General features: G+C 46.1%; 2 protein-coding genes across 6 annotated transcripts in view; one reads left to right on the forward strand and one right to left on the reverse strand.

Moving 5' to 3' along the window:
- LOC106579709 (abl interactor 1) overlaps positions 1-2,016 on the forward strand; it is a 144,716-nt gene extending 142,700 nt beyond the window's left edge. For all 4 annotated transcript variants that reach the window (XM_045702796.1, XM_045702797.1, XM_045702798.1 and 1 more), the window contains 2 exons: positions 114-299; positions 531-2,016. In XM_045702796.1, coding sequence (XP_045558752.1) covers positions 114-299; positions 531-697 — 353 coding nt within the window. In that variant the 3' untranslated portion in view covers positions 698-2,016. The remainder of the gene's footprint in view (positions 1-113; positions 300-530) is intronic.
- Positions 2,017-3,032: 1,016 nt separating this feature from the next.
- LOC106579710 (all trans-polyprenyl-diphosphate synthase PDSS1) lies at positions 3,033-11,066 on the reverse strand. 2 transcript variants are annotated; one of them, XM_014159859.2, is made up of 11 exons: positions 10,839-11,066; positions 10,031-10,086; positions 9,795-9,927; positions 9,492-9,622; positions 7,258-7,399; positions 6,876-6,987; positions 5,941-6,050; positions 5,755-5,835; positions 5,507-5,620; positions 4,480-4,560; positions 3,033-3,968 (listed from the first exon to the last, which is right to left on the reverse strand). In XM_014159859.2, the coding sequence occupies exons 1-11, from the start codon at positions 10,986-10,988 to the stop codon at positions 3,828-3,830; spliced, it is 1,251 nt and encodes a 416-aa protein (XP_014015334.2). In that variant the 5' UTR covers positions 10,989-11,066; the 3' UTR covers positions 3,033-3,827. The 2 variants fall into 2 exon arrangements, with proteins under 2 accessions (XP_014015334.2, XP_045558756.1); XM_045702800.1 differs by having other exon boundaries at positions 10,031-10,106; positions 10,839-11,008.
- Positions 11,067-11,245: the final 179 nt, after the last annotated feature.

Here is an 11,245-nt window from a genome sequence, read left to right on the forward strand (position 1 = left end):
CATGCGCAGCCCAAATGGTCATGTACTATTGTACTGTTTCCTTTCTCCCAGTTTCAGGCAGCGTTCCTAATCTCATTCTCTCTCCCCTTCTTTTATTCATCGCCATTTGGCAGTTGCGGACACCCCTACTCCGCCTCCCCCTCCTCCGCCCGATGACCTGCCCATGTTTGATGAAGCTCCTCCCCCTCCTCCACCCCCGCCAGTTGACTACGAGGAAGAGGAAGCGGCTGTAGTTCAGTACAGCGACTCGTATGCTGATGGAGATCCCCAGTGGGCGCCCAAGAGCTACATGCAGAAAGGTGTTCCTCAGAGCTCAATACCGACACCACTCTACTTCACTTCTCCTCCCTACCATACAATTCACACGGATTTATTTCAACTACGCTGAACTAGTCAACTACTTAAGCACATTTTGACACTCAGTAAATATGTTAATCTTCAGGCAACTATTTCTTACCCGTTGCATCCTAATCCAGTTTGCTAAGTCTCTCTCTCTCCCTCTGACGATTTTCCCCTCCTCTCCTCCTCAGTGGTGGCCATCTACGACTACACTGCGGATAAAAACGATGAGCTGAGCTTCATGGAGGGAGCCATCATCTACATCATTAAGAAGAACGATGACGGCTGGTTCGAGGGAATCAGTAGCGGAGTCACGGGCCTGTTCCCCGGCAACTACGTCGAGTCCATCATGCACTAAGCTGACTGAAGGGACCCTACTGCACTCTATTGATTCAGTGTTTCTACTACAGACCAATTGAAACAAGACGTCTGACCTTACGAAGCATGGGACGTGCTTTTGGATATGACAGAATGTTTGGTCTCTTACTAATTGCAAATAAATCAAATACAAAATATCTATTTACTTTATTTTGGTGGTGTTGTTGTGGGTGGGTTGAGGGGCATAAAGCATATAGAGAAGGAATAGGATAAGGCTGATGATGTACTCACAAGGGCTGTGATGTAGGGATGTTTTCAAAGACCAGGCAGTGGAGGCTGCATGAGGGGAAGACGGGCTCATAACAATAGCTGGAACGGAGTAAATGGAACGGCGTCAAAACACCTGGAAAACCATGTTTGATACCATTCCACTGATTCCGCTCCAGACATTACCACGAGCCCGTCTTCCCCAATTAAGATGCCACCAATTTCCTTTGAGACCAGGGTAACACTAGCTGAAGGACATCCTTCCTTTAAGAGTTCTTCCTGTTTCCGTATGCACGACGATAACATTTGACCCAACTATTCATCTATTGACCTACAGATTTCTCATGCACTTATAAAGTATTAATAATGTTTTTATGAGTGTATCACGAGTACTATGCTCTATGGAGACGATGTCTGTCAGACGGCATGTAAATGCATATGTAAACATTAGGCCATCTTGTGTAGACCTTCAGTGGAAGTGCTACTACTGTTAATTGTATATAATGTGAGCTGCAGCCTGTTGGTTGTCTGTAGTGTAAATTCAGTGAATGTCAATCTCATTATCTCAAGCAGGCTACTTACCACACACACACACATGGAAATGTCCTACAGAAGATTGTTTGATTTACTTCATTTTTTAATTGTTATTTTACTTTTTTGACAAAAACGTATTATAGACAAAAACAATAAACTCCATATTTACATACACACATTTTAACAAAAATGAAAGACCTCCCTTTTGGCCAGACCCACCACCTCGCCCGTCATCCCCTGGACGTCTCCTTTGCCACTACGCTTCAAACTGCACTATTCTGCCTCTCTCTGTTGCCCAAATTGTTCAATATTTAGATAACGCATATGATTCATTAATTAAAAAATGTATTTTTTTTATTTTTTATGATTTGACAAAAAAAAAATTTTTTAAAATACAATCAAAGTTATAATCAGAAGCCTGATCCATTTTGGGTAATAAATGTGAAATCTTATTTAGCTTTTTATGAATAACAAAACCTTTTATTTCTGTTTTATTTCAGTCGTTCCTGAAGTCTGAGCGTAAAGCATGCAAAATCTAATAAAAATGTATAACCTCTACGTTTAATTATGCTTCCATTTTGTTGTAATACTTAACATTCAATTTAGGCTTTTATTAATTTTTTTTAATTGATTAAATTGTCTAGACACAAAAGGCGTTCTGGGACTTGGTGTTATTTTCAAAATGCTCTAATTTGTCTTGAAAGAATTCATGTAAATGTAATATGTTTAATCTGGTAATACAGTGAAAAGCAACACCATTATGTCGTGAATCCCAGTTTGTAAATGACACATTCCCCTTTTCCCTATTTAGAGTTCCACGTCCATTTTAAGAAACGTTCTAATACACGTCTAATCTGAACAAAATGATTTATCGGTAGGTATTTTTTTTTTGGGGGGGGGGGGGGGGTCAAAGTATATAATGTAAACAGTGATGGATGATGATCAGCTGTTCTTCATGCCGTGTTAGTGGGCTTAGTTTTCAAAACTGTTTTGTCATGATGTTCATAAATAAAAAAATAAAAGACTATTCTGTGATAATGGTGACCAATATGACATCTCATATACCTCAGTCTTCACATAGAAAAAAAATAGATGACATCGTTTTAGAACGGTCATAAGTTTTATAACTCAGGTCTGGTTAAGTTGTTCTTTCATTGTTCCAAATTGACCCCAACCACTTTCTCCATAGTCATTTACGGCTGTAGCCCCCCCCCCTCTGATCCATCCCCATGACAATTCAGGTTGGTGTTTTCATTGGTTTAAAAAAAAGGTTAAGATGGAACACGGCAGCCTTTCCGCAAGAGTTCCTACATGATCTGTCTTTCCTGTTTCCTGCAGGAAACAGGAAACCGGCATTGAAAACCCCTGCATCGAACTCCCTTTACCATCTCAGGATAGAGCAGCTAATGCCTTGTTATAGTTAACATATACAAGTGTATCAAAGCTCTGCCCTTAATGTGTGTGTATATATATGTATGTACAGTCTTTTATAATAAACCATTCTCCTACATACAACCTAGTGGTGTGGTGATTGAGAATGAAAACAACAAAAAAAAAAGGGGTAGAGACTTGACTTCAAAAAACAAAACCTGTTTTAATTTGAGTACAGTGATTGTGGATGTTAAGGCCTTCATTGTTATTAATCACTTGATACAGGAAGCATCTACAATATATAACAACATTCTCTAATTGGTACGACTCACCATGACAAAAGTTTGGCATTCGTGCGGTGCGGACGGATCTTCAAGCAATGTCTTCACACACACACACACACACACCACCTATATCACAATGACACTATATCTTCGGTCTCATCATGGAATAAAAATTATTCTGCAGTGGCCATTCCGTCCCAAACCTTGAGAGCAATGTCAACTGCCTTTGATGACCAAATACAATCTGCCAGTTCAAGGTGGGTGGGGGGGCTGCAGTTACAGTACTGTATACAATGAACATTTGATAATTCAGTGATTTTTTAAAACAATGATCTGTGTCAAATCCTCACTGACATGTCATTTTATCGCTTTGAAGTCAGAAACCTTTTTTCAGGCAGGAGGGGGGGGGTCCTGCAGGACCGGCATTGAAAACCCATAACATTCAATAACATTCTTTGTTCTGTGAGCCCTTCAGTGTTTTCCCAGAGGAAAGGAAGAAGACACAAGTAATGTGAAGCAGTGCATCTCAGAAGTCAGTCCTGAAGAACCTGTGTATGCACAGTTTAGTTCCACCTTTTATCTTAGTTATGTAAACAAAATAAACAGTGTTCCATCAGGACCCAATGGGAACATCACCGCTTGAAACCATCACCCCCCTCCATGGGGTGGCCTTCCACAGGTACAAGTAGCTGCCTGAAGTGACGTGGTGGGGGCTCACTTGTCACGGGTAAGGACCATCTGGGTGAGCCTGATAAGGGCGTCCCGCTCCACAGAGGGCCTGAGCAAGCTGATCTGCCGGATAGCCTCTTGGCAGTAGTGCTGGGCCAGGAAGTTGGTCTGATCCACACCCTCACTCTGAGGGCAGGACAGGGCAGGACAGAGTCAGGGTGCTTTCTAATAGGTCAGTTGTAATTGCTACATGATCATCGGTCCAATAGTATTTCTATACTGTGTTTATATTCTGATGAAGACCCCCCCCCAATGTTTCTGACGCCCCTCCTCCTAGCGACCCCCCCCCCAATGTTTCTGACGTCCCTCCGCCTAGCGACCCCCCCCAATGTTTCTGACGTCCCTCCGCCTAGCGACCCCCCCCAATGTTTCTGACGTCCCTCCGCCTAGCGACCCCCCCCAATGTTTCTGACGTCCCTCCGCCTAGCGACCCCCCCCAATGTTTCTGACGTCCCTCCGCCTAGCGACCCCCCCCAATGTTTCTGACGTCCCTCCGCCTAGCGACCCCCCCCAATGTTTCTGACGCCCCTCCGCTCGCCTAGCGACCCCCCAATGTTTCTGACGCCCCTCCACCTAGCGACCCCCCCCAATGTTTCTGACGTCCCTCCACCTAGCGACCCCCCCCAATGTTTCTTACCTCCTGGACATACTGCCAGGCACGAGCGACATCTCCACTGGAGCTAAACTGCCTCATGATCATACCGTGCAGCTCAGGAAACTAGAGAGAAAGAGAGAGAAAGCGTTAAGACACACTGTCACAGACTACACAATCAGGTATATTATGTGAATCCAGGACTCCCTGGAAAACAGTAGCGATTGTTACTGAGTGGACTATCCTGGCTTAATCAATAACATGATATGAAAGGAATCGACACTGAGGGGACAAAACATTAAGAACGCTCTTTCCGTGACCGACTGACCAGGTGAAAGCTTATTGGATCTCACTTGTTATCCAATCAGTGTAGATGGAGGGGAGGAGACAGGTGAAAGAAAGTTGTTTAAGCCTCGAGACAGTTGAGACAAAAGATTGAAGTGCTTTTGAACGGGGTGCGGTGGCGGGTGAACGGGGTGCGGTGGCGGGTGAACGGGGTGGGGTGGCGGGTGAACGGGGTACGGTGGCAGGTGAACGGGGTGCGGTGGCAGGTGAACGGGGTACGGTGGCAGGTGAACGGGGTACGGTAGCAGGTGAACGGGGTACGGTAGCAGGTGAACGGGGTACGGTAGCAGGTGAACGGGGTACGGTAGCAGGTGAACGGGGTACGGTAGCAGGTGAACGGGGCACCAGTTTGAGTGTGTCAAGAACTGCAACGCTGCTGGGTTTTTCACACTCAACAGTTTCCCGTGTGTATCAAGAATGGTCCACCACCCAAAGGACATCCAGTCAACTTGACACAACTGTGGGAAGCATTGGAGTCAACATGGGCTCAGCATCCCTGTGGAACGCTTTTGACACCTTGTAGAGTCCACGCCCCGCCGAATTCAGGCTGTTCTGAGGACCAAAAAAAGTGGTGCATCCCAATATTAGAAAGGTATTCCTAATGTTTTGTACACTCAATGTATATTGAACAGTCACTGTGATTCAGTGACCAGGAGAGTCAACGCCTACATCCCAAATGGCACCCTATGCCCTATATAGTGCACTAACTTTAGACACACACACACACCTGTTGGCAGGCAAACAGGACTGGTCCGGTGGCCAGACCCAGCTTGAGATCTGTAGCTGAAGGCTTTCCTAGTTGGCTGGCACACGCTGTGAAGTCAAGCACATCATCCACCAGCTACGAGACACACACACACACACACACACACACACACCAATAACTTAAACATTTCAATGTTAAATAAGGACATTAAAATGATTAAAATGGCACCATTGATTCAAGAGGCATAAAACTACATATTAGAAATGTACCTGGAAGGCGATGCCAACATTCCTCCCATACTGGAAGGCTATTTCATGAACCTCTGGATCAGAGTTCACTAGAATGGATACCTTGAAATGGACAAGAACCACCCGGTCAACACAAACCTATTCAGTTGGGAAACACACGACTTCCTGGAAGTCTGCATTATTTGTGTGGAGATAGAATGTACATACAGCTTTACAACTGTTGGCGATAAGACTGGCAGTCTTCTTAAATGTCTTGTCGAGGTAGTGTTTAAATCTCTCATTCTCATTCTCTTTGGAGCCCAGCTGCATGAATTCACCTGGAACATCAGCAAATATATTAGTGTGAACAGAGAGAGAGAGAGTTTCCTTTGGTAATCTTAAAACAAAAACAACTTTCATTACCGTAATTTCCAGATTATTAAGCGCACCTGAATATAAGCCGCACCCCACTGAATTTTAAAAAAATTATTATTTTGAACATAAATAAGCCGCACATGTCTATAAGCCGCAGGTGCCTACCGGTACATTGAAACAAATTAACTTTACACAGGCTTTAACGAAACACGGCTTGTAACAAAAAATAAATAGGCTTTAACGAAACACGGCTTGTAACAAAAATAAAAAATTAGCAGTAAACAGTAGCCTACCAAGAAAGTCATTGGTCACTATCTTCCTCCTCCTGTGCACTGAAACCACTGAAGTCATCTCCTTTCAAAAAAAATTGAAAGCGGGAAAAATCCATATATTAGCCGCGTCATTGTTTAAGCCGCGAGGTTCAAAGCGTGGGGGGAAAAAAAGTTGCGGCTTATAGTCCAGAAATTACGGTACTCATTTCCCCTTACAGAATCAGAAGCGCTGCATAACAACCTCTAGATGGTAAAGGAGCAGGTAATGGTGATTACCAAACCCCCCCCCTCCTCCAAAAAAAAGGTATACAGTAACTAACAGACAGATAAAAATCAACTGTTTTGAAACTGAAATGAACTGCATATATTGTGCAATGTGTCACAGGCAAATGATCTGAGCCAAGGTCTCCCATTGGGAGAAACTATAGTCCTAACCATTACACCAAAAGAACCTCTTTTGGCCGAGGTTGAGGCAGGGCTACCTTATTATCACAAGACCGACTCACGTCTCCTTACCTCGCACCAGATCCTCCATGACCTGAGACAGGACTGACACCACTGTGTTGTTGCCGATACGGGCCAGAGCCATGGAGGCTGCCGAGAGGATGAAGTCTCCAGCTAAAATGGCCTGGGAATAAGAACAGAGAACACATACAGTCAGAGGATCTTACAACTACTAAAAGGGTATATTAGTTTGTCATAAGATGCATCACAGAAAAGTGATAGTATTGCACCTTCAAGAGAACTTGGGGCCATTTCATATGACCTTTTTTTTCCTCTCTCAATAACATTATTGCATATGTTGCAGTTGAGTAGTTTAGTGTAGTGTGTGTGTACGACAACATGACTGGCTACTGCTAACAGACAACCACCCCCCTGTTCGGAGGACTCGGCTAACCTTTCTCTCGCCCCACACTTCGTTGATAGTGGTCTTCCCCCTGCGCTTGTCCGAGCCATCGATGACATCATCGTGGACCAGGCTGGCAGTGTGGATCATCTCAGAGATCATAGCTATGGATCGCTGACCTGGGAGCAGATCTCTACAGAGAGAGAGAGAGAGAGAGACAGATGGGGGAGAAGGTAGAGAGAGAGCACAGTTATTCCTTTCTCACATCTCACTAATATGGGCAGCCTGAATTAATTAGTTTATTGCAATGGTATTGCAATGATATGCATGATTAATTAAGACTAATACAGCCATCTCCTGTAACGAAGTCAAAAAAATAATTATCTAACAGCCCATCTTCCCTTTCTAATCTGTGTATTCTCCTCAGATACGTGTGACAACTTGTTCCTGGTGTGTGTGTGTGTGTGTGTGTGTGTGTGTGTGTGTGTGTGTGTGTGTGTGTGTGTGTGTGTGTGTGTGTGCGCTGGATACTGTACGTTTCCTTAGCATAGTTTCTCACCCAGGTCTGTCTCCTTGTAACCCATTAGTAGCCTTGTGTGACCATCCATTCTCTTTTGTTTCACTATCTAAACGAGAGCCGTCAGGATGACGCATCAGGCTACATAGTATCAAGTATGTATGTCTGCAGGGTAGCCTCGTGGTTAGAGCGGAGGGACGGCAGGTACCCTCGTAGTTAGAGCGGAGGGACGGCAGGTAGCCTCGTAGTTAGAGCGGAGGGACGGCAGGTACCCTCGTAGTTAGAGCGGAGGGACGGCAGGTAGCCTCGTAGTTAGAGCGGAGGGACGGCAGGTAGCCTCGTAGTTAGAGCGGAGGGACGGCAGGTACCCTCGTAGTTAGAGCGGAGGGACGGCAGGTACCCTCGTAGTTAGAGCGGAGGGACGGCAGGTACCCTCGTAGTTAGAGCGGAGGGACGGCAGGTACCCTCGTAGTTAGAGCGGAGGGACGGCAGGTACCCTCGTAGTTAGAGCGGAGGGACGGCAGGTACCCTCGTAGTTAGAGCGGAGGGACGGCAGGTACCCTCGTAGTTAGAGCGGAGGGACGGCAGGTACCCTCGTAGTTAGAGCGGAGGGACGGCAGGTACCCTCGTAGTTAGAGCGGAGGGACGGCAGGTACCCTCGTAGTTAGAGCGGAGGGACGGCAGGTAGCCTCGTGGTTAGAGCGGAGGGACGGCAGGGTAGCCTCGTGGTTAGAGCGGAGGGACGGCAGGTAGCCTCGTGGTTAGAGCGGAGGGACGGCAGGTACCCTCGTGGTTAGAGCGGAGGGACGGCAGGTACCCTCGTAGTTAGAGCGGAGGGACGGCAGGTACCCTCGTAGTTAGAGCGGAGGGACGGCAGGTACCCTCGTAGTTAGAGCGGAGGGACGGCAGGTACCCTCGTAGTTAGAGCGGAGGGACGGCAGGTAGCCTCGTGGTTAGAGCGGAGGGACGGCAGGTAGCCTCGTGGTTAGAGCGGAGGGACGGCAGGTAGCCTCGTGGTTAGAGCGGAGGGACGGCAGGTAGCCTCGTGGTTAGAGCGGAGGGACGGCAGGTAGCCTCGTGGTTAGAGCGGAGGGACGGCAGGTAGCCTCGTGGTTAGAGCGGAGGGACGGCAGGTAGCCTCGTGGTTAGAGCGGAGGGACGGCAGGTAGCCTCGTGGTTAGAGCGGAGGGACGGCAGGTAGCCTAGTGGTTAGAGCGGAGGGACGGCAGGTAGCCTAGTGGTTAGAGCGAGAGGGACGGCAGGTAGCCTAGTGGTTAGAGCGTAGAGGTGGCAGGTAGCCTAGTGGTTAGAGCGGAGGGACGGCAGGTAGCCTAGTGGTTAGAGCGTAGAGGTGGCAGGTAGCCTAGTGGTTAGAGCGTAGAGGTGGCAGGTAGCCTAGTGGTTAGAGCGTAGAGGTGGCAGGTAGCCTAGTGGTTAGAGCGTAGAGGTGGCAGGTAGCCTAGTGGTTAGAGCGTAGAGGTGGCAGGTAGCCTAGTGGTTAGAGCGTAGAGGTGGCAGGTAGCCTAGTGGTTAGAGCGTTGGGCCAGTAACTGAAAGGTTGCTGGATCGAATCCCCGAGCTCACAAGATACAAATTTGTCGTTCTGCCCCTGAACAAGGCAGTTAACCCACTGTTCCCCGGTAGGCTGTCATTGTAAATAAGAATTTGTTCTTAACTGACTTGCCTAGTTAAATAAAGGTTAAATAAATACCTGGTAATGCATACTACCTACCTAGTTGACTAGGCTACACCCAGGATAATGTCTTACCCGTCTTGGTTGCTGTGACTATTGCAGGCCCGGGCCATCAGCACCACTATCATGGGTCGGAAAGCCTTGCCCTTCCCGTCAAAATAGTAGTCACATAAGGACTTCAACTCTGATTTGGACACAAAAAGTTCCTGTGAAACCCAGAAAATACATATTTATTACAGTTATGTTATGAAATCACTAACAATAGTCTGATGAGCTAAATACCACTGTAGCCATGCTACGTCACAATAATACATTTCATTTATAGCGCACTTTTCATCGGATAAACAATCTCAATGATGACTCATTCAATTTACTTACCTTCTTGATATCTTCGTACAAATTATTCAAGTCTTTTTGGGCTAGAGCGAAGGGGTCCTTCAACTTGGCGTCGCTGTGTATCCTTTTGCAGCAACAAGGCTTCTGTGTAGGGTAAAGCAACCTTGATTTGTGCCTACAGGGAAATACACGTCAATTAAATCACACGTGTAAATTAAAAATGCACACAAACACATGAATCAATCTACGTCATATAAACGCTTAAATCTCAGACTCACCTTGTCAGAATAGAGTTGCCTAGTGAGGTTGTGTGTACAGTCCTTGAGGACAGCCCCTGAAATGACACAAATTAACCTGAACACCACAACATTAGCACATGTAACCTAATGTTGACCTTTAAGTCAGGTGAGTGGTGAGAATTTAAAAAGCTTTTAGTCCTGGTTTTTGAAGGACAGCTAACAACACCGAGGTCGAGTTGAAAGGACATTTACATTTTAGTCATTTAGCAGACGCTCTTATCCAGAGATAAGAGATACATTTCATTTCCTGCATTTTTTGTTGTTGTACTGGGCCCCCCGTGGGAATCGAACCCACAACCCTGGCGTTGCACACACCATGCTCTACCAACTGATCCACAGGGACCTTCTAGTAAACGTTAGGTAGTGAACCACATAACGTTACCCTTGACCAACGTAGGTTACCCACTAGCAGTTCTGTCTAGTGATAACCTATTGTCGCTAATAGGGTTCAACTAGTGAGATAAATCAAGTTCAAAACTTAGTAACGTTACATAGCAATCCTGAAATGACACGCAGCGTCTTGACCTTTAGCTAAACAGAGACTACATAAACCAGCTAACGTTACTGTCAGCTAGAATTACACTCTAACTAACATTATAGCCAGAAAAGCAATGTCATTCATACAATATTGTTTTAGTTAGCTACTACAACTAGAAATAAAACTGGGACTAAATCCCAATATAAACTACACCAAGCCAGCTGTAACTCATTGAATAAGAGCACTTCCATGTTCTCTACTACTGGTTGACCTTTCTCGAGGTGACAGCCCGCCACGGTGATATCTTACCTCATTTCCCGGGCCAGAGACGGTTCCAGTTCCTCGGAGGAACAACGAGGTAGCAGAAGTTCCGTTAAAACAGCATATGGTTTCTAGTAAACTCGTACAGGTCGAGGCTGTAGTCCGCCACCTCCAACAGCGTCTCCACGGTTTCGCCATGTTCCTCCGTACACATCCCTGGAACAGGTTAAAGAACGTGACGCCGGCAGCGGACGAACGCTAATTACGTTGGATGACGTCATGGCGTTTATTTTTGTTTAAATTATCTAGACGTACAGAAATAGGGTTGACGTCAGTGTACGTGGTTTTCCGGTTAAATTTTGCAACTTTGTTAAAAGGACGTTGCGGGTGAAAATGTATTGACATGTGGGTTTTTGGGCTACTTCTAAATTGCACCCGCGGCCGCCATGACATCT

This window comes from Salmo salar, chromosome ssa19 (genome assembly GCF_905237065.1).
Source record: "Salmo salar chromosome ssa19, Ssal_v3.1, whole genome shotgun sequence".
NCBI classification, from domain to species: Eukaryota; Metazoa; Chordata; class Actinopteri; order Salmoniformes; family Salmonidae; genus Salmo; species Salmo salar.